Source organism: Sinocyclocheilus anshuiensis, unplaced genomic scaffold (assembly GCF_001515605.1).
Source record: "Sinocyclocheilus anshuiensis isolate Anshui unplaced genomic scaffold, SAMN03320099.WGS_v1.1 scaffold2090, whole genome shotgun sequence".
NCBI lineage: Eukaryota > Metazoa > Chordata > Actinopteri > Cypriniformes > Cyprinidae > Sinocyclocheilus > Sinocyclocheilus anshuiensis.
The window spans coordinates 357,075-380,578 of NW_015560626.1; the positions used below are offsets into that span (position 1 = coordinate 357,075).

At 34.6% G+C, this 23,504-nt stretch overlaps 1 protein-coding gene across 1 annotated transcript in view; it reads left to right on the plus strand.

Moving 5' to 3' along the window:
* LOC107681931 (uncharacterized) overlaps positions 1–23,504 on the plus strand; it is a 101,193-nt gene that overhangs the window by 524 nt on the left and 77,165 nt on the right. Inside the window, exons 2-12 of the mRNA XM_016478304.1 lie at positions 703–785; positions 868–969; positions 1,699–1,823; positions 1,944–2,087; positions 2,184–2,222; positions 2,313–2,450; positions 3,092–3,176; positions 3,273–3,469; positions 3,853–3,865; positions 4,036–4,287; positions 4,398–4,424. Of these exons, the coding sequence (XP_016333790.1) occupies positions 703–785; positions 868–969; positions 1,699–1,823; positions 1,944–2,087; positions 2,184–2,222; positions 2,313–2,450; positions 3,092–3,176; positions 3,273–3,469; positions 3,853–3,865; positions 4,036–4,287; positions 4,398–4,424 (1,205 nt within the window). The remainder of the gene's footprint in view (positions 1–702; positions 786–867; positions 970–1,698; positions 1,824–1,943; positions 2,088–2,183; positions 2,223–2,312; positions 2,451–3,091; positions 3,177–3,272; positions 3,470–3,852; positions 3,866–4,035; positions 4,288–4,397; positions 4,425–23,504) is intronic.

The window sequence follows — 23,504 nt, forward strand, 5'->3', positions numbered from 1 at the left end:
TATATATATATAATGTATATAACATTCAGTTGAAAGGCTTCATCATACAATGTCTTGTTTCACTTATGGAATCTGCAATGGTTTGATCAGCCATCTCATGGGTGTTGTTAAGATTTACAATTGTTTTTATAGTTTTGTAATGGCCAAGAATGACACAGCCAGGTTTACACCATACTGCCTACAATGATGTAATCAATATTCATTCTACCTATAAACATGCAATTTTATATCACAATCACATCTGAATGAAGGATTACTGTGCTGTAATCTTGCATAGTTTTTGCTAACAACTGTTAACTCATGAAGTGGCCGTGACGTTTTTATTGGAAATGGTTCAGCCTCATGTGAGTTAGAATGAGTGAACAGAAGAAAGGAAGAGAGAGTTTTATTGCCATGCAGGTGCAGGTTTCCCTCCTTTCATCGCTTTTTTTCACACTTGTACGTGTTGTATAATTTTATAATGAAGTGGGTCAGCCTTGCTCTCACACTCACTTGTAACCTACAAGGCCAAACACAGCTGACTTGTTAGCAGTATAAAAGCACTTGTATCACCCCTCTGTGCACAAGAACCAAATGAGCCATGGCGCTGATGCTCACAAGTGTTTTACTTATTTCACTGTAAGTAGCTATATGCTTATGCGTTTAGTATTTTCTCCTGTAATATTACTACAATTATTATTGTTTTCCTTTTGCTTCACATAGACACTTCATTTTGCCCATATGGGGAAATGTTTTGCGACTTCAGAAGAGAGACTGGGTGGGCAGTCCATCTTCAAGCATGACAGGTAATTATTACTTTACTACTATTTTAGTTACTATTTACGCTGTAGCAAAATAATTAAAACTGACTGAGTTTTACTTTTCTAGAGGGTGATGTGGAATGTTTCTCTGAGTACATGGAGCTTTGGATCCATAGAATGAGAATTGAGGGACTGAGGCTTTGGCTTTCTGGAATATTACGAATTCAAGGTGAGCTATATGGACATTGAATTTCTGAACTTAACACAAGAGAGGAAAACCTGTAAAAAATAAATGCTTTTTGGGAAAAAAATACAGTATCCACATTACATGTTTTACACTTTTATATAATATGTCATTTATACTAAATGTAGGATAAAACACTCAAGACTGACAGATTATTCTTTATTCCCGCTTTATGTACTTTGTCAGAATGTAATGTCTGTAAAACACATCTTATTAGATTGTAGTGATGTTATTCCTTTCAGGAAATATTGTTATTCTGCTGATATTATAGAAATAGTTTTTAATAAAGATAGCGCACCATCAATTTGATTAAAAATGCATATTAAACATCTTATTGGCCACAAAAATAGACTTTGTTGGCAAACAAACAAATAATTTTTATACCAGAAATAATAACGTGTTCTCAGACTGTTGCACAAAATAATAACTTGAAATATTCTAAAATATTTGTAAATAATAGTATGTGAAATATATTAATGTAATTATACTATATAAGAAACACATAATCTTAAATAGTAACTAAAACTTTCTTAATAATATTAAAGACGCTTAATATATTAATCTTATTACTTTAAGAAGTCCGTATGTCACACAGTAAGACAGACAGTGTAAGGTGTGAGCATGACCACTATTTTAAACAGCAATAATAATAATGATAATAATAATAAATATGTGTTCTGTGTACTAGTTTCATACATCTTTTGCTCTTTTCAGTGGGTTTGGTGTCCATGGAGAATCTGAACCATCAGCTTTCTTCATGTGGGTTTGCCCTGCACAGAGATCTGGAAAAGAACTATATCTTTAGAGTCATGTACAGTGGATGTTTTGTCCAGTTAGAGGTTAGAAAATGTCCCCGTTTGTCACTGAAACATATTCGCTTCTGCAGTGTGTTGCTGGTAAGAATCTGTCCCTTTTTATCACTACTTCTCAGAATAACATTTTATAGTGATTTTTTTCAGAATGGCAATTATGTGATTGTGCTGAACCTGCTGAAGAGAGTAAGTCGTTTAGGAGGCAGGACTCAAAAGTTTCTGATGAAGTGTCCAGCGGTGTTAGCGCCTCCTAACAGAGAGTACATCCAGTGTGATTCAGACTTCATTCAGGTAAGAATAGAGTGATGTGATCATTCTTTTTTTGCTTGTTCTTTTTTTTTTCCTTCCATTTTTAAAAAAAACCTTTTTTTTGTGTGTGTGTTCAAGGTTACCAGAGAGATCCCTGTGGATAACTGGAATAAAGAGGTAATTTCTAATAAATGTTTTGATATGTGAGGTTATGAAGAGATGAATGTATCTAATGTGGAATATTTCTGATGTGATTTTTCCATTCAGCTGGACTGGTCTCTGGCCTTGAGTGGGAGTCTGGTGGTGGCTTTGGAGGATTCCAGTCTTATTCAAGTAAATGTTGAAATGCACAAACCAAACATAACAGTTCAGGGGAGGAGAGACATCATCTTAAGTCCTGTGCAGGTAAGACTGTGCCAGTTTGTGGCTGGGAGGATTTGTAATAGTTTAGCAATAGAGCAAAAACTCCATCGGAGTTGAATTTTTATATATATATATATATATATATATATATATATAAATAAAATCACTTTTTATCTTTATAAGGCTATTTGAAGAATATAAAATCATTCTGCATGATATGTTAAATAAAACAGCATTTATTTGAATATATTTTTTAAACAATCAGTATTTTTAATGTCACTTTTTTTTATCAATTTACTGCATCCTCACTGAATAAAAGTATTCATTTCTTAGAGAAAAATCTTGCTTGGCAGGTATTCCAAAAAAGGAAAAGGGGCAATTAATTATTTTCAATGTCAGGAGTATTTTTGTCACTGAAACTGAGACTTGGTAATTTTTTTCCTGACCGTGTCTGAACTAGAATTATTTACTAAATTGTGCCACCTAATGGTCTGTAATTGAATAGCATATTTTTGGCTCAGCTCATACAGGAACAAATGCTTAATCCTTTGTGCTTATGTTGAGTTAAAAGTATCCAAACTGACTGAAAAATTACCTCTGAACCACTTATTTAATTCATTGTGTGCTTTAAACAGTGCAGCAGCAGCAGGTTGATTTTCATTAAAAGGCTACATATCTTTTAGGTGTTCAAATCGGAAGGACATTTCTTACCTCTCAAACTGGTCAGTGGCCATTATGCCTACAGCATGGAGGCGACCTGCCCAAACGGTTTGTTATTATGGTCATATCATGGCACATATCTTGCTTATTTTGCAAGGTTTTATCACTTGCATATTTAATAGCCATTCTGCATGTTTCTTTCAGTGAACCAGTCATCATCTGAAGACACGGTGCTGCATGTCTATAAACGGCGTATGGGTTTGACCAAAAGAGGTGGATATCAAAATGAGACCCTGTCAGTCAGCAGTGTGATTGTGGAACAGACTGACACATTCACCTGGTCAGAGACAAGTGACTTTGTGCAGCTTATCATTCACACATCCCACATTCAACAGAAAAAGGTTAGAAGTTTATAATTTTATATACACTACCGTTCAAAGGATTGTTTGAAAGAAACTAGCAAATTATAATAATGTGACACTGAAGAAAGTAATGATGGAGTAATGATGCTGAAAATTCAGCTTTGCAAGCACAGAAATAAATTACATTGTACAATATATTAAAATAGAGAACAGTGATTTTAGTGTCTTCAATTTATCTGAATACAAATCGCATATTCTTTTTTTTTTTGATTACAAATATTTTATAATATAAATCAATCTCATATAAAAATAGTTTTGCATTTTAGAGCTTTGAAATTAGGATTTTTGCATTTTGATTTCATTTTATTTTTAAATTAATGTGTGTATATATATATATATATATATATATATATATATATACCTCACCTTGTTCAGGTTAGTAAGTCTGCTCAAAAAGTTCCTGAGTCATTTCAAGGTGCTTTTTTTTCCTCTAAAAACCCAAACTGCACAGGACCATGAAACACCTAACCATGTTCAAGTTAGTTAGTCTTTAAATGTACTTAATCAAGTATTCAGAACTTCAAGTTGCTACAATTGTTTTACAGAGATGTTAAAATCACACCTCCATTTAATGCGTGATGACCCACAAGAAGCTAATGTGACTGCACATTCACCCGAGGGGGTTACAGGCAAGCCAGAAGTTCCTGTTAGTTCAAACAAAGAGTTTACTCCTTCTGTGGCACCAGAGACCGTATCTACAGCATCACAGACAGCTGATGAGGAAATCAGCATCACCTCGGTACAATCCCAACAACTCCAAACAACTGAGGCTCTTAGTACGTCATTGAGTGCTTCAACATAAATGGAGATAATGATACAAAAAAGTATTTGCAGCTACAGTTTACTGCCTAAAGCACAACCGAGATCTCTGGAGAAGTTCATCTGTGCATCGCTGACAGTGAGGCGCCGCGATGCAGAACGGATGGAAATGCAGGTACCAACTGCACGTGTCGGTGATTTTCCAAACAACACTATTACTATTGGTAGTCCATTAATCACAACAGATGTAATCACAGTTTGAAATACAGCTACACATTTAAGCGGCATTTTCCCTCAGTCTGGGATTTACAACACAACAGTCAAGTGGACCCATGCATCTTTTCCGTTGACAAGCAAAGTGCCGTTGGAATCACATGTGGGGAATGATTACATCCAAGACTGTGTTGGTCATGCCATTTAAATACGAACTACTGTCTCAGAACTCCCTCAGCTGTGTGTGTCACATCTCAGAAATAAATGTGGTGTCTAGTATTAAAAAAAAATTGGTGTTTATTCTCAAGTTGCACAATAACTAGCCCTATCGGTGACTCGCTTCCCTGAAAAACAGAAAGTGCCTGGCAGTTTAGCAATTGAAGCTCAATACTAAGCTCTCTACTTTATTTCCTTCAGCATAAAATAGTATCTTTAATACAGTTTCTGTGGTCTTCCGTAATCTTATGATTATATACGTAGATGTATTTAGAGCTGTATAGATTGTTTATTTATTACGTTGCTCTCTGGAATACACTTTTCTAATTTGTCAATCACAACATTCATATATTGCTGCATATTATTTTGATAATCAAAGTAGTAAAAATTGGGTCTCCATTAACTATCAGTTCATAGTTATACTAAAACACAAAAATTATCTTATTTTAAAAAGTGTACAGTATTGATTACTGTATACTGCCATCCATAATAAAACAAATCGGACATAATAACAATAGAAAACAAAAAATTGAACACAATTACTTCACTCTTTGAATTAGTTAAATATTTGGACATTTAACACTTAGGGCCTACACATTGGCATTATTTTCATATCTCTTTATCACACTGCGAACTCACTCCCACTTGTTTCTTGCAAATGCAACTGGCACCTTCTTGCATCTCAGTTATCGATATTAGTAAAAATGACCCCAGTAATATCACTGTTATATTGTTGTAGTGTTCAGTTTGTTGCTAATCTGATTTTATACCTTTTAAATGGACTATTTTCTATCCCTTTCATAGATTATGTATATAGATATATGGTATATTAAATACTGTAGGTTTCTTTCTGGAAAAAATGTAACAAATGACAGATGATATTATGTATGAGATGTAATCTGGATTAATACACAAAGTGTTTATTGAGTAAAACCAGTGGGGTGTTTGTGTTCTGGATGATCATAATGTGAACCACAGATGCCGTCTTGCTGAATCCTGCCATGTGGCAGGTATTTTATTTAAGGATGTGATCTCTGTTGTGATACATTAATTTTAGCTGTAATTTTTAAATATACATCTTGGTCTTTTTAGTTCCAGTTACAGTAAATGCTGACTATCTCTTTGTGGCAGTATGAGGAATAGCCAGAAGAGGTCAGTGTTGTTCAATGTTTGGCTTTTGCTGAAGATTCCAAGGCAATGAGCAATGTGTCTAAAACTGAGCATTTTGAGGTCAGTGTCAGTTGTTCAAAAGGCATATATATGTTTTACACATATGCATGACTGACACTTTATGTGCTTAATTTTTTTATTCATAAGACATAAATACTGGGCATTGATGTACATTCTTAGATTTAGTGGGAAAACAACCTCAGATGTGAGGTTAGTTAATTTGCCTTTACTACGCAATTTCCCATGCTTGAATGAATTCAATTAGACTTTTGAAAGGCAGGCCATTTTAATGTAACCCAGTCAAGATATTCTTCTAAATTCTGAGCATCTGGAAGAAAGACCACTGACACTCGTAAAATTTATTGTGATTACAGTCTCGATATTTGAGCAAACCAAAGAACACCCTTTCTCATCCTGATCGTGTTTGTGTCTAACAGTATGTGTTCTATATTAAATGACAAAACAAGAGCACATTTGTATGCGTTGGATATTGTGTCCTCTAGAGCTTTGCACTCTGGCACAGTGTAATTTTCACCCAGGGGGTCAGAGGGGGGCCACGCCGCCAGAGTTTTCTTTGGCATCTGTTGCATGAACTTGTGAACAGGAAACACAATAACAGCACAAAGTACACCAACATCTCAAGTCTTTCATGCGGTTGTTTTGAGCTATTATGTTATTAGTGTAGGCTTAAAAATTCCTTTCATGTTCCCCTCCTTTTCTTTTTCATACCAGTTGCACATCTGTGAGATGTTTGAAACCACACACTGGTTAAATTTTGCATTGCTTTCAGAGATGTTTTTAATTGTTATAATTGATAATGATATGAGCTAAACATTCACACATTAACAAAACTTTTTTTCTTATATATATATAAAAAAAAAAAAAAAGATGAATTACAGCCTTTCTTTGGTTCTTTGGTTGAAACAACACAAAAAAAAATAAAAAAATAAAAAAATATATGTATATATATAAAAAGACGCATTAGCGTTTAATTTATATATGGAGAGAGAGTCAGTCTAAAAGTCTCACACCACCAGTGAAAATGTTGTAATTTATTTTAATATAACAGTTTTTAAATTGTAAAAACAAATTATAATGTTAATTTAATTATTATTGTAACATCAAAAATTTTATTAAAAAAATATTATAAATATTTTTTATTATATATATATTAATTATAGGAAATGAAGAAAATGTTCTGTAATTAAAATAGAAAAAAGGGGAAAAAATATTTTTATGTAATATATAAAAATTCTAAACCTAAATATATAAACCTACATTATAGATTAGTAAATCATGACAACTTATGTTTTTTTACATTAACTCATCAAAGTGAATTAAGTAAATGTAACTTTTTTCAATAAGTTATGTGAAATGTAACTATTTTTTTAATAATGTAATTTAAATTAAAATGACTTGTATATTTGTATATACTTATACTTAATTTAAGGCAGCAACTGAACTTTTAAAATTTTTTACAGAGTTTTTCTGGCTCTGGTTTGTAAAAGCAGTCTTACTATTGTGGCTCAATTTGTTGAACCAATTCAGCAATGAGCTTTCCACAACAGGACAAGAGCTGGCAGACGAAAGAGGCTCTTGGAAGGGAAGGGAAGGCTTTGGTGGTTACGCTCTGACTCTTTATCTTACTTGCTGGGCAATTACAGAATCATGGGTCAACCATGCATGTAACCACAGCTTCGTTGCACAGTAGCAGATGTACTCATAGCATTAGCTGGTAGGAGCGTGAAGGTAAACATAAACAGATGCAGCTGGTTGCTAGGGACACTCGCCAACTTGTGTGCCCTAATGATTCCCATGTGTGCGGGTGCAGATCTGCAGCAGTGGGCAGAATGCAGGCATACGCTGTGTTTCAGAGTTTCTCAATGGGATATTTGTGAATGAGTTTAGCAGCAGTGGTTTTTGGGTGGGTGTTCCCTGTTGGCATCGTGCCCCTCCTAGTAAGTTAAAGCTGATTAAGCCGTTTTCTCTGTGTCTTCAATTTGCCATTGGTTATAATGTTTTGAAATGAATGGAAAAGTCTTTTTTATTATTGTGCCACATGAGTGGTATGAAGAGATTGCTCTTAAAGCCCATTTGCTTTCGCAAAAAATTGTCCTTTTATTGCATACATCATTGTATAACGAAGATGAATGTAACATCTATTTGTGGTTGTGCATTAGGCCTAATCTACAACTTCCCATTTGCTTGTCATACAAAGCAATTCCAAAAATAGTCCAAGACATATAATGGATGCTTCATGTTATTTCATAACACAACTGTGGGCTCCGAAAGTCTGAGACCACATTGAACATTTGAGATTACAAATCTAATTTAATCCTGCAAATATAATTTTTTAGGATTTTTAATGTCATATAAATAAGAAACATTTAAGTATTCAATTAAACTTTTCAGTCAGATTGTTATGCTAATAGTGTAAATTATAATAGAAAAATTGAAAAATTTTCACTAGTTGACTTTTGAACCCACACTACCACTCAAACGTTTGAGGTTGGTAAGATTTAAAAAAAAAAGTTTTTTTTGATTTAAATGTATTTAATTGAATACATTTTATGCATTTTTGTTTGTTTGAAGATTGTTCGAATAAAAAGGTTATAAGAACAGCATTTATTTAAAATAGTAATCTTTTGTAACATTATAAATATACATGTCTTTGCTGTCACTTTTGATTACTTTAATGCATCCTCGCTGAATAAAAGTATTAATTTCTTTAAAAAAAGAAAGAAATAAAATAAACTAAGGTGATGTAATTTATAAGAAAACAAACCATTAAAATTTGTAGCATTTTTAATAAAAATTAACATTTTTGTTAATGGTCTCTTACTTAGGAACTCCACTTATAGCAAATAAAACAAACTTTTTTTATTATTATAACATCTTTTTAAATATTTCTTTCCACAAGCTGCTTTTCTCAGTGTAGGCTAAGGAAACAAAAAATGTTTTTCAAAGGCAGCTATGGTAATTTCTCAAAGGTCAAAGGTTATATCCAATGCAGTCTTTGGTGTAATTCTGTGACGATGAAGAATCACATGATCACTTGTGCTATGAAGCTCCTTTGCTACCTACCTTTCATCTTTTTTCTTTTCTGACTGTGACAGGTATGCAGCGGTAAGCAGGACAGACAGATTTAGATTTAACTGTGACACATTGCACTGTCTTTTCCTGGTCTAAGCTAAAATCTATTAAGCAGGCGATGTTTGCAGTATAGGTGAAGCGTTATAGTTCACCGAAGCCTGGTTTCGGCGATTGTCAGTTTGAACTCGTTTCGTACGTGCCTGATGTTGCAGTGTCTGGGAGGTCCCTTTTTGAACCGTGTCCAGGCCTGTAGCCCAGATGAGATCTTTAGGAAGGGGCCCAGTTTTTGTGATATCCTGTGTGTGTTCGCCATCTGATTACACACAAGCCCCGATTCCTCTCTGTGAGTGTGTGTTAATGACATCCAGGTTAAACAGACTTCCAAAGAGCTCCGTGGAACCAAAGCGAAGGCTGATATTTTGATTAGAAAACGATTTCGCTTACATCCACTGCTTCTGTTCGACTGGAATGAGTTGCTCCAGATCTCGGTGTCAAACTCCCCTTCTCCCAGCATCCTCTTTGCCGTGAAGCCCTCTGCCAACAGCCTGCGCCTCTCCTCTCTCTCTCATTAACCACAACTGTCAGATCCTCCAGATGATGAGCAATTAAACCAGATAATAAACGCTTGCCATCAATTCCTGTTTGTTTGTTGTTGTCGTTGGCGGCAGGGGCTCCTCTCATGCCACCTTAGCGCTAACTAGTACTTCTGTAATGCACCACCGGTAGCAGAATCGCTCTCTCAGAGCCTTCTGACAACACTAACAAAGCTCTAACTGCTCATTGTAAGGCACCAGATTGATAATAAGGCACACTGAATGCTAACAATTAGATCATAATCAGAGCCAGCACGCCAAGGCTGCTCTTTTATCCCCTGCTTGAAAGAATGGCAAACAAAGCTCTGCATACTGCTAAGATAAAAATATTACCTCTGAATAATCATGTCTCTCAGCTACCAAAAGCCACGTAAGCTGTACAGCGCCACACATACGACGCACGGTAAAGACTCTTGTGTTTGCTCATGTATTAGCGCGATAAGACAGTCTTACTACATTTTACTAGCCATCTCTTCCTGGAAAAGAGGTTAAAGGTGGACTGTGTCATTTCTGAGCCATTAGCATCATCAAACAGAATTTTATATATACACTGCCGTTCATAAGTTTGGAGACAGTAGGAGTTCTTTTTGTAAAGAAATTAATAAGCATGGGCATATTAAATTGAACAAAAGCGACAGTAAGTTTTTTTTTGGTTTTTTTTTTCCCCCAAAAATGATTTGAACCTGAAGAAGAAATGTTTCTTGAGCATCAAGTCAGCATAATATAAAGATTTCTGAATGATCATGTGACACTAAAGACTGGAGTAATGGATGCTGAAAATCCAGCTTGGAATAAATGATATTTTAAAATATGTTAAAATAGAAAACAGTTGTTTTAAGTTGTAATAATATTTCACGTATTATTGCCTTTACGTTATTTTTAATCCAATAAATGCAGCCTTGGTGAGCATAAGAGACCTAAATACATTTACAGACTACAATTCTTTAAACGTTAATGTGTGCTTATTTGTTTGATTATTTTAAATATATAATTAAATCTATTTTAAATCTATTTTAATATATTTAAAATGGCATATTCAATTTTGCTATTTATTTGTGTGTGTTTTTTTGGTGATTTTTATGTGATTTTTAAATGTTATGTTTTTTAAGTCTACAATAGTTTACTAACATACAATGCATTACCTGGAATTACAATTTGGCAATTAATATTAAGCTTTTAAATGAAATTAGTACAAATATAAAATGTAATATAAATAAGCTTTAGAATGAATGTAATTTATTATTTATTTATTTAAAAAAGTAAACATCACATTTTTACTCTAGTAAGCTTCGTGAGACCACTTAAACAGATCAAAACGAAGTTAAATTTGTTTGGTTTTGTCAACACAAAGCCAACTCTGTAACTGATTTTGTTTAGCTCTCTTCATGTGTTAGGCTCAAAAAACACATCAGTGTTTTGTTGTAAAATCAACCCTCAAATGGCTTTCATTTATTTAGTATACTATTCTTAGCCATCAGGTCTAGGATGAGTTACTATTTGTCTGTGTTACTGTTTAAATGTAGTTCGTCTGAAGTTCACAGTTTCAACATGTTGCTTCAACCCTTGTCCTGTAGATCACAACCGAAATGCTCTGAATGGCGCTCGCATTTTGAGTGTGGGCCAAGTGATAGTTTCAAACATCTTGAACTTTGAAACTTCCTTGCTACAGAGCCCTAAAAACAGGTTTTGTTTTACTGGAAGTTTCTTGACAGAATAACAAAACAGTATCCATATATCTGTCACAACACACGGCAGGTCTGCCAGGAAAAATACACGGGCTATTCACTTGAAGACATAAAAAAAGAAGCACAGAAATCTCTGAAACATCTGATTTCCCCTTCTCCATGGAAAACTGTAGGTGCCTCTTTGTTTTGAAATAGAATTTCCCTCGAAAAACTTTGGAAACTAAACAAAAATTGACCATCATTAGATTTATTGTCTTTTTGTCCTTTGTTTCTGCAGGCTGTTTATGACTTTGCTATGGAAACGTAGGGATTATTTACTCTTGAGTCGGTTTACAATAACCTTCCCTTTCCTGACCAAACAACAAAGGAAATATCGGGTCAGGCGTCTCCCTGCTAACTTCATCTGGCAGATTCTGTCTCACTTTCAGTGCGTATATTCAAACCTTGATAATGATGCGTTCGAGGGTCTATTTTTGAGCTCGAGCTGATGAAACTCTTGAACCTATCCGAGCGCTCATCCTGTTTTGCCCACCTTCTTGAGTTTAGTGGAAACAGTGAATATAGATTTTACTAAAACACTTCTATTTAAAAGTACACTCAGCATCCTGGACATGAGGCGCATTTGCGTCAAGGCGAGTCACTGAGTCGTCTGTGATTGGGACTTGGAATTTTCCGTGGGGATTTGGGAAGAGATTGTTAATCTTGAGTGACAAAAGACCAATTTCCGCTGCGGTCTTGTGTATGAAGGGCTGATTTGAATAGATGTGGCATTGTGACCAAGAGGCAGGCTGGTTGTTTTGTGGGCTTTTGGGGGATGGGCATGATGTTCCAGGGGACAGTATGTGCTGATAAATTCTAATGGCTGGAGATGCCCCTCTCTGACATGAGATGAGTCTTTGTGATGCCGTGTGGACGTGCTTTCTGACAGCCACCCAAAGGGTCCTGTGGCCTCCGGAGCCAAGATTCAGACTAAACGGAAAATTGTTTTGTTTCTTTAGACAGATCAGTGCCTGAAGAGTTTGGGTACTAGTGAAAGCTGAGTGAAAACAATGCGATGTCTTGTAAATATTCAGCACTTTGCTGTCTAGATGTTATTTATTACATTAAAATAGATTTTTTTAATCATGTTACATTATTAATTTTCTATATAAAATACCTATAATATATATATATACAGTAGTCAACATTTGAAGTGGATCAAAAAAGTATTTAAATTATCTGCATATTTACACTTTGAACTTAGTTTCCCAGATTTTCAGTGTTGTCTCAGACTGCTTGGACCTGTCAGGTATTTGTTTTAATCATTAGAGCATTTATAGATTTTTTTGAAATTAATATTTTTTAATAACAATATTTATTGAATTTTAATTATAACACAAAATTAACAAGGAACCATACCTTAAAAAAACACACTCAGATACCCCCCCCCCCCCCCAACGGTATTTTTATAATTTTAATTATAACACAAAATTAACAAGGAACCATACCTTAAAAAAACACACTCAGATACCCCCCCCCCCCCCAACTGTATTGTTATAAAGTAAATAAAAAAAAAAACTCTTTTTTTTTTCAAAAAGAATGTTCAATGTCTAGAGAATTACAATACAATTACAAAATTTCTTGTAATATAATAGAATGAAGATGAGGTTCCAAATAGTCCAAATATGGAGTCCAGACCTCATAAAACTGTCCTGTTACCTGATGTAAAACATAGGTAAGACCAACCAGTGGAATAAAATTCATAATTACTCTGTTCTTATTTCGCAGGGTAATATTTTGGTCATGAGTGAAAATTATAATGACACAGACGAGATAAAACCAGAAAGAGCATGTCGTGAATGTACTTAATGGGCGACAGTCCCACAGTAGATCAGGTACGATTTACATCAAGAGTTACTTTAATAAAGACTTTTTAAAATGTACATTGAAATTCAATTAGAGTGTTGAAAGGATAATCAAAGCCGTGAAAAATCTACTCATGGGGGGGTCCATCCTCCATTTTGCCCTAAGGCAAAGCAGCCCATTAATTTACTGCATTCTAACTTTATTCACATATGCATTTTAATGTTACTGTACATTTCTGTTCTAATGCACTACATACAGAACCATTGTAAAAGCCTGACAAAGATTATTTTAAATAAGCTGGACAGAGAAACTGTGTAAAGGAGAAATACACTGATTTTGAAGGCATTAATTCTTCAATAAATCGCTTCACTTTGGTTGTTAAATGGCCCGTCTATTTTTTTCATATACTTGCATCAGTGGGTACGAAGCTCTCCTTTGACTCCAGAACAAAACAAAGCGTGAGGTCTGGGATCCTCATTCTCTAAGAGAGGAGCTAATCAAAGCTTTAGTCATTAACAGCTGCAAAGTAAATATAAGTTTACCTGGAGGTCATTCCACTGCATCTGTTGAATTATGTAGCAATTACAGTGGATGGAAAATTGTTGTTTGTTGGTTACAGTGTGCCCAGTAATGACAAGAGCAGGGCAGCCGTGTCAAAGAGGAGGACCTCCATTCCTGATTCAGATTTGGTAAGCTAATCATTTGAAGTATGCTTGTTAGGGCCACTTAAAGTTTTACCATTAATCCAACCGGCACCTCTGATCTAAATTATGCAATTTTTTGCATCCTTTACAGCTTGCAGCAATACAGGTCTTTCTGAAATATTCATCACAAAAGCTTGAGGAGCAGGATGTCTAGAAACGACATACAGTTCTTGATTTAAATGTAATATTAAGCGAATATTCCAGGTTCAGTACAAGCTGTGGCCAATTGACGGAATTTGTGGCGTGATGTTGAAAAAAAAAACATTTTGGAAGAACAATCATAAAAATAACTTTGACTCTTCCCTTGTTTTCTAAAAAGCAAAAATCAAGGTTACAATGAGGCACTTACAGTAAAAGTGAATGGAGCCATTTTTTGTAGCACTTAAAACCATAAATGTGAAATATATAATTTTATAAAAGCACTAATTCTTAAAACTTTTGTATTATTTGAGCTGTAAGGCCCATTTACATCAAGAATGATAACTGTGAAGATAAAGTTCACACTTCAATTATTAACTATAGATATTGGCTGGCAGTGTTTTTATCATTCATCAGCTGGAATAAAAATGAAAATATCATAATTTACTCACCCTCATGTCATTGCAATTCTGTTAGGCTTTCTTTCTTTGGTGGAACACAATAAAATATATTTGATGAACCAGTTTTGAAGAACCAATTTTTTTCGGTACCCATTGACTTCCATTGCATGGGCAAAAAACAACACTGAGAAATTTTTTAAAATGTCTTTTTTTATGTTCCACAGAAGAAGCCTTGCAGGTTTGGAATGATGTGAGGTTGAGAAAATAATGACAGAATATTTATTTTTAGGTGAACTGTTAGTTTAACTCTTACTAATTAAGAATATTCCTATTGCCCGTTGAACAAGTTTTTTTTTATTTGAATAAAAACAACAGATCCATTTAGACAGATCTCAAAAATTTAAGACACACAATGTTGAGAGTCATAAATTACACAAGAGAGGCAAGAAAACAGGACAGAAGTTGTTGGATGTGAGAGATATGAATTATAGATCGTAAAACTGTGTACGCAGTGCTGCTTTTCCTTGTTTCAGCATGCGTTTCTCCATTTGTCTCGTGTTGCTAAATTTTTAAGTTTTTTTCATGTCAGATGAATTTCACTTCTGATTACGGAATTTACACCCGAATCGCAGCTGACAAGACTTGGTCGGCACATTACGGCAGAAATCACCTGGGTATTGAAAAAGTAACAAGTAATTTAAATATTAAATGCACTTTCTCAGAAAAGTGGCAAAATCATTTGAATTAACAGAAAAGACGCGAGGCCCTAATTGCAAACGTTTTGATTTATTCATCCATATTTAGAAAGCGTGGCACATTTCCTGCTCCTCTGCAAACACACGCATTTCCTCTCTCTATAATAAAGCAAGAGGAATCACTAAGTGCCTGTTTTATTTATTTATCCTAAAACAGAAGGATTCTTCAAGCTTAATGCAGATTTTGCCATTCGGAGACGGAATAATGGATGGTGGCCTCATGTATTTTTAATGGCTGCATGTTGTGTGGCAGATAAACATGGTGTTTGAGATGTTTTCTCTCCGCTGAGCTGTGTATTCCCAAGATGTGGCTGTACTCTATACACCGGGAAACCGCAGCCACAAAAGGCCATTTATACGACCAATAAAAAAAATGACATTTTCAGTGAGTTTCAGTAAGTCACGACTGAGCTGGATGGTTTGCATGAAAAAGGACATGAAATATATCACTTCATATCACAGGAAAAAAAAAAAACGTAATTTCCCCTGACCCATATCTGCTGTAATATAGCCACTTTGCCTTGTTTCTCGACCTTTCAGAGACGTTGACACGTTGACGGATGCTTGTGCTGCCCGATATCTCTCAGGACTTTACCTGGTGTCGTGGGCTTCCAGTGAGGTCTCGGCTATTGTGCGCAGCTTAAAAATAGAAGCTGTTTTAATGAATGAAATAATTTTGGCCACTGAAACTAACTGCAGTCTTACTAATAATGTGTTTGGGCTCATTTTTAATAAGTCATCATAATTACGTGGAGAATTTGATTGGGCATCTGTGCCCAGGAAGATGAAATATGTTGTGTGGGCATGACAGTAAAGGATATTGCTTGCTGTTCATACATAATTGAGAGATCTTGAATGTCAGACCTGCGGGAGCAAATGCCGGAAAAAGCATTGGAGTTCACCAACATCAGACGCATGGCAACTGCTGCATGCTGCATATCTCTACTAGAGGGACATATGTCAAAGATGAGCTAGGTTTGCGATCTCAAATGACAATGGATGTTTGTTCATTATTTCCTTATATGTTGGCTCATAAAGGAAAACTATTGCTCATGGATGCAAAAGAAATGGATTTTAGTTATTGATTATGTACATATTCTTTTAAAAAGCCATTGTACTACTGTATAAATGCGCTTTTAACATCCATTGTTAATTTATTCTGCGAGGCGAAGCATTTTGTTTTATAACAAATATATACCTAACAACTCCCAAAGAGCAAGATAAAGGCAATGCATTTTTTCAAAGAATGTTTGTATATTTGTCAATAGAATATCCATTATTACTGTTATGATTTTCAACCAGTTCTTAGAAAACCAAATGAAATTGTAATATTGTGTAGTTGGGTAAATGTAACCCTCTTGTAACCCATAAATGTAATCCATATGTAACCTAAACTTTATTGATTCAATCAAATTAAATTTTTTTAATTACATTTTTAAAAGAAATTTTTTTTTTTAGTACTTTTTTTTATTTATTTTTTTAATACTAACTCATTTTCACAAAATTTTAAAAAAGCAACAACAGCGATAAACATTTTTTGTATGTATATATGAAGAGTTTATTTGCAAAAACAGATAACCGTTTTTTTAATTTTCAAAAATCATGTTTTTTTTTTAATTGTTATCATGTTTTTATTGTTTTATTGTGTTAGTTAGATGTATTTTTATTTTATTTTTTTACTTCATCAAAATAACCCAACTGCAGTTTGATTGAGATTAATTGGAATGCACAATGAAAAAAAAAGATTTTTGAAAATTGTTCAGACCGGAGTTATCTGTTTTTGCAAATGAACTCTTCATATATTTTATATTTTTAGGTCTATTATGTTCACCAAGATTAAATATATAGTTATATATTTATTTATAGAGTTTTCTTTTATATAATTAAAATAATTTTAATATAATTAAAATAATATAATTTATACCTGTTATGAGCTGAATTTTCTGCTTTCAGAATTACTTCATTATTTAGTGTCACATGATCTTTCAGAAATCATTCTAATATGCTGATTTGGTGCCCAAGAAATATTTCTTACTATCATCAATGTTGAAAACCGATATACTGCTTAATATTGTGGAAAAAACTCAAAACGAAACTCAAACGAGCAGCATTTATTTGAAGTAGTAGTCTTTTCTAACATTATGAATGACTTTACTGTTACTTTTGACTTATTTTAGTGCATCATTCTTTCAAGTGGGAAGTGATACATTTTCTTAGTTTGCCTGTAGGATAGGATTTGGAGGGTGTTACTAGTGAAGTATTGTAAAGAAGCATTTTGATATTCTTGCCAATCACAACACCATACACACAGCTAACAGTTCCTCTGGCATCACTCCTTCAGCTTAGCTGTGTTTTCCAGTAGTCCATGTCCAGGATGGCGGTCAATCATCTTTCGGTTCTAGCCGCTCCCTTGCGGTTAACGCCACATCTGTCTACCTTGCCTGCTTTCATTTCATGCATTATATATGACCATTTGAAATCATGATAAAAGCAGACACTGTCACTTTTCGCTAGTTTTTGTTTGCCTGAGATCTGATTTCATTGATCTTCCACCGTGAGCTTGAACTGCTCTGTTCTTGTAGTCTCTGACTCCATTTTTCATAACGCACTCTCTCTCACAGGCCTCTTACGCTTATGCTTCTTCTAGGAGGTCTGTGCTATGAGAGTCGTCCATAACACGAAAACCTGACTGTGTAACTCAATGAAATACGGGAGCTGACAGAATGCTATTTATTTCCTGTTGAGCCACAGTCTCCACTAAGATGAATGGAGGGTCTGTCATGCGAGCGAAGAGCCAGCTTTATTTTTCTGACGTTTTTGTGTTTAATGCGATATATATTTCATATGAGCCATCTTTGTGCTCTCTCCCCTTTTTGCATTTTCTTTTAAAGCTCAGATGCAGTTATTGATGCGCTGGCTTGAGTACATTATGCTTTATTTGTCGGTAAGCACCATTTTTGCATATTGACAGTAACAAGCAAATGCATGTATGGAAATTCTAATATAAATTGACTGATGTTTAGAGGCCTGGTTTCTGCTCGCTAAGCTCTTCTGAGACTTATATACAGTTCTTTATTGCTAATCCTAGCAAGCAGCTTTAAAGAGTCCAACTTTTGACTTTTATCTTATATTACAGTAATGACAGATAGCTCCTCTCTCTAATGTGTATAAAGCAATGGGGAAAAAAAAGAAGGCAGGAACATGATGAAAAGGGAGCTGGGTCTATCTTGATATTTCGGAATGGGGTGGGTAATCTTTCTATAATGGCTTTAGCTTTATGATGTCACTATTTCATCGGGTTGGCACACCTTTTATGGAATTTTTGTATTCATGAGAAAATAAATACAAAGACAAACTAATGGTGGAATGGAAGGATGACGCCACACTGTTGGATTTTTTTATAATTTTTTTTTTGTTTATATTGGACACGACAGCCACATCTTAGTATTCTGTGGAAAAATCGGTATTACAGGGTGAATCTCGTGGAAAATGTCAAGAAATATCCAGGTTATATTTCACCAAAAAAGGAATCATATTTACATGTATATGAAGCCTATTTTTAGCAGCAGTATGGCAGCATTAGCAACGATTTTTTTGTAATAAAAACCGATTTAAAATAATCAAAACGAGTTTTTTAGGGGGGAAATGTGATGTTAAAAAAAAAAAAAAAACAACACAATTTGTGTAAACTTTATTTATTTATTTTTTTAATATGACCCCCCTCCATAATATATATATATATATATATATATATATAGCCTGTTTTAGGCAACATTTTTGGATGGAAATATTGTCATTACTGTATAATTTGTAATTTTTTGATTGGGGAAAATGTGATGTCAACACAATGCAAACATTTTTATTGTAGATTTTGTAAATATGTGTAGAAAACAAATATTCTACCTGCTTATCCATTATATGATATTTAATAATACTTCAAATCCTTTATATACCTGCATCATCAGGTGTGAGTATGTGCCTTTCATTAGTGAGGTCATTTTATAAGGTCAGCTAAAGTAGCTTGGACCTGAGCTGAGTGGACAGGAGTGGATACAGTTTGTTTTTGTTGTGCGTCTTGATCTCCAGTTGGATTTTGAGTGTCTATGACCTGTCTCGGTCTTCGTCCACCTCACCTTGTGAGTTAATGTCTCAGCTGACAAGGCTGTTCATGTCACAGTCCTGACCTCAACATTACTGTACACAGGAGGACAGAAGCAGGTCCAGTGAAAGCTGTGATTCGTGACAAGCTGTCGGAAGTGGCAGTCTGTAACCAGAGATAAGCAAATATGCAGTTAACTTTTTTTCAACAGTTATTTGCTAAGTATAGGTATAGAAGTGGCTTTGAAATTACCAAAATGAGTACAAGGCTACGACTCTGAGATTCACGGCTTTGCTGTCTTTCTCTGGATTGATGCTGAGCTTTTTCCCGCCCTTTCTGCATTTACAGCATCATCTTGTATCCAGAGACATGGCATCAGCCCAGTAAAGTCCCGTTTAATGTTCAATGCTCAATGTTGAGGACCACAAAAAAAGGTAAAAAAATCCAATGTACGCGTCTTTCGCTTTAGTTAAAGAACATTTGTTGCCGTCCATACGTCATTGATGTGTTATCTGTTCTCTCAGAGTAAGCGCTCACAAACAAAATCTTCGAACGTAAGCAAGTAAAAGCAATTGTGCGATTTGCTTTTGTGAGCATTCCTCCCCCCTCTTTCTCTGGGTTCATTTTAATTCATGGTATTGCTATGTAAATGAGAATGCTGGCTGAGAGCAAAGGAAGGTGAGTTATAAGGACAGGTGAAGCAACGGAAGGGCATCCGTTTTGATCGTAGCATTAAGGCTCTAATACAATCGGGCTTAACACAAGCTTATCATTTGAACAAACAAGACAACTGTATCTTTCCCTCAGTTTCACAGCGCGTGCGATACGGGGCAGTAAAATGAGTGATGTTTGGAAAACGGGACAGTTGTGCCCAGTAAGCATTTTTACATGGATGCTCTGGAGTTTTTATGTGGCGCTTCATGAGCCTGGCCGTCTAATGCACCCTGACACTCTGTTTTGATATCATTACTACATTATACTGGCCATTTTTGAGTGAAAAAATACACTACTTAGAAAGTCGAAATTCATAAATAAATTTATGTCAAACTGCACTTAATATTGATTTTGTTAGTGTTCAGATTCAGTAATAAGGTACAGGGTGCATGAATATTTAAATATGATCTTCATTTCTGCATCTCCTAATGGCCTGAGCTCCTCCACACTCAATTTAAACACAATTTAGAAACTATAATGTATTGAAAAATACAGGGATTTGGCAATAAATCATGAAGAGAATATCTCAGGCCTATTATAAGGTAGTCCAATATTGGCCCCCAGAGGGGCCCGCACAATTAGATTCCTGTTTTTAAGCTGTTCAATTATCCTCCTGCTCTCATTTCAAGGGACTTCTATACCTTTTAAAACATTTAGCTTATAGAAACAACACAATGGTCTGGTATTAAAAAAATATAAGGGGAGGCAAGGGAGTTGAGGGGGGAGGATATGGTCAATTTTGTCTATGTACATTTCTGGAGGGAAAATGGCATTTCCAAAAGCAAAATCATTTTCTTAATCTGTATTTTTTTTCTTGATTCCTATTAAAATTATTACAACAAACCGTAAAATAAAACAGATATATTATATATTAGATTGTGTTTGTTACTTTTTGTTTTAAGCATAAAACCTTATTTATAAATACATTTTTATTCATTCATTCATTTTATTTAACACTTTTCAAGTAAATTGATCTTGTTTTAAGGATATTTATTTTTAGTGCAAAACACACAAATGTTAAGTAACATTTACAAGTTACTTGTAACTTAAGTAAAAATAACAAGTATTTTTTTTGTGTGCAGTGTACAGGTTTTACACTAATATTTAAAATTTAAATTGATTTTATTTATGTTCTTATATTTTTTGTTAAACAGTTCTCAAGTAATTATCTTGTTTTAAGTATATTTTGGTATTTTTACTACAAAACGACACCAATGCTAAGAAAATGTATTTATTTATTAAACGCTTCTCTAGTACATTTATTTATTTATTTTTTAATATTTTTTGTTAAAAAGATCTCACTTAACTTGTTTTAAGAGTATTTGGTAATTTTTTTTCTTCTGCAAAAGAAGACAAAAATGCTAATTAAGAAAGTGATTTACCGGTTTCATAAGAATTCTTTAAATTTCCACAAGCTGCCTCGTTGTGAGAATATGTCCATTTAGTACTTAATGAGAATCTCTCCCATGTAGTCTCTAAAATGGTTTGTAATATTGCCAGGTTTGGTGTCTTGAGAGATGTTGTGGTGTCTAGTGGATGTGATTGGGGATGAGGTGAAACTAATGAGCGGTTTGAACGCTTCGTCAGTGATTATCGAGTCAAAGGAACGGCTTGCACAATCGCTCAAGTAACAGAATCGTAGATGACACTTTCAAAAGGTCAACCTAACCAAAACATTCTCATTTGTCTACATGTCTGTAATGTCATCACGTGTTGATGTATAAAGCATCAGTGCATCCTATAAGCACATGCAGCTTTTATGTGAACCGAACGCTCTTTAGAGCACACAGACACATTACAGAATTTTAAACAGTTCAGTGTGTGCAGTCCTACCGCTGGCTCCATCCAGACCTCAACGGCTCTGTGTTTCACACCATCTCAGTTGAAACAGCTGATTCTGCTTCAGTTTTGGAAAAAGCCTTTGTGTACATTTATAACCCATATGGTTTCTATTCACAAAATCACACATTGTCATTCTCGCTTGTTGTCCAATAATAAAAGAGACTGCCTCAGCACTGCTGAGAGGCATTTTGTCAACATATTTACATTCTCAATGTCAGTGTGAAATAAGGACATCAAAAGGGAATGAATGGCGGCTGTCATATTCTCAACATGAGGTCATTTCTTCTTGTTCCACCGCAATGGATGTCACATGTAAAGTAAAAGTAAGAACTTGTGCATTAATAATAATGATGACGAAATGTTAATTTTTAGCTTAACTTTCCCTTTTAATGCTGTTGTTCTGCTATATCAGAATTAAAAATGTCAGTATAGTATTTCTCTTGCTTTTCATACCATGCAGTCTTATCATTTGGGGTCGTATAATTGGTGATTTTATTTAAAGGAGCATGATATACCGCATTTATCCTAAAATATATGTTCTGGGGTCTGCGTGATCTATTAGCTGTGTGACTGGGGTGGTCAGTTATTAGTATAGAGTGTATTATGTAAAGGTGGCCCAGCTCTGGTGGCTAATGGCCGGGCTGTCTACATAAGTTATGGATTTACCCTTTTGAGCAGAGGGGTCGCACATAAAGGACCACCTTTTTAATTCACAGTCACCCACGGTCATGCTAAATGGCTGATACTGGAATTGAAATCCTAGTTTATACCCATACACACACTCTTTGTTCCAAATATAGCCATTCACTTTGATGATTCAAGAGAGGTACATTTTCCCCCTCTTCATTTTCACAAGGTTAAACATTTTCTATGGCGGCTCTAGTCCGTGTCTTATGAATATACCACTCTTATATCAATTGTGTTAACGGTGTAGACAATTAGTATATCATGGCGACATGCAAAGCTATTAGTTTGTAAATATAATTATATTTTGATATTATAAGTTGTAAAAAATAAATGAAAACTGTCATTATTTGATTTCAGATATTTCCTAAAACATATGAGCTTATTTCTTGTGTGAAATGCAAAAGGAAACAATTTAAAGAATTGCACTGGTCGCTTTTTTCCATGCATTTAAGTTTTGAGTACTGAGTATTGAGTACTGAGGCTTTTATGGAAAAAAGGGGTTCAAACATACCATGAAAGTATCATGAAGAGTTGTGCACTTGACGTATGCATTATATTCCATTCATATGATAGCTTTGTGTGATGAATGACTGTTGGTGCGTTTCTAAGCGTTCATAAAAGTACAAAATGTCCAGTTTGATTCATTCCTTTGAATCTGATCTTGTTTAGTGTCTAAATGATTCATTCTTAGATCCGACTGATTCAAATGATCATGACTCAGTGATTTGGTTACAAATGTCAATATCTCACTGGAAGGTAAGATTATAAGTGATTTAAAATTTAAAATTTGGCCTGTTCCTCACAGAAAGCATCTTTAGAACACTTTTTAACTATAGAGTGACCTGTAGACTTTGTTTTTCTTTCTCTGGAAGAAAAGAAAGTCATATAGGTTTGTAGCAACATGAGTGTGTGTAAATGCTGATTGCTGACAGAAGATTTTCATTTTTAGGTGAACTGTCCCTTTAATATTTTCAAGTCCTTTCTTGTCAGCCTTTATGTACATATGGAAATATGGAATTCTCTGCTGGTGCTTTTACACAGTCAGTAACACTTTTCATTCTCGCTTTGACACATGAACACACTTAGCGCGGGAACCTTTC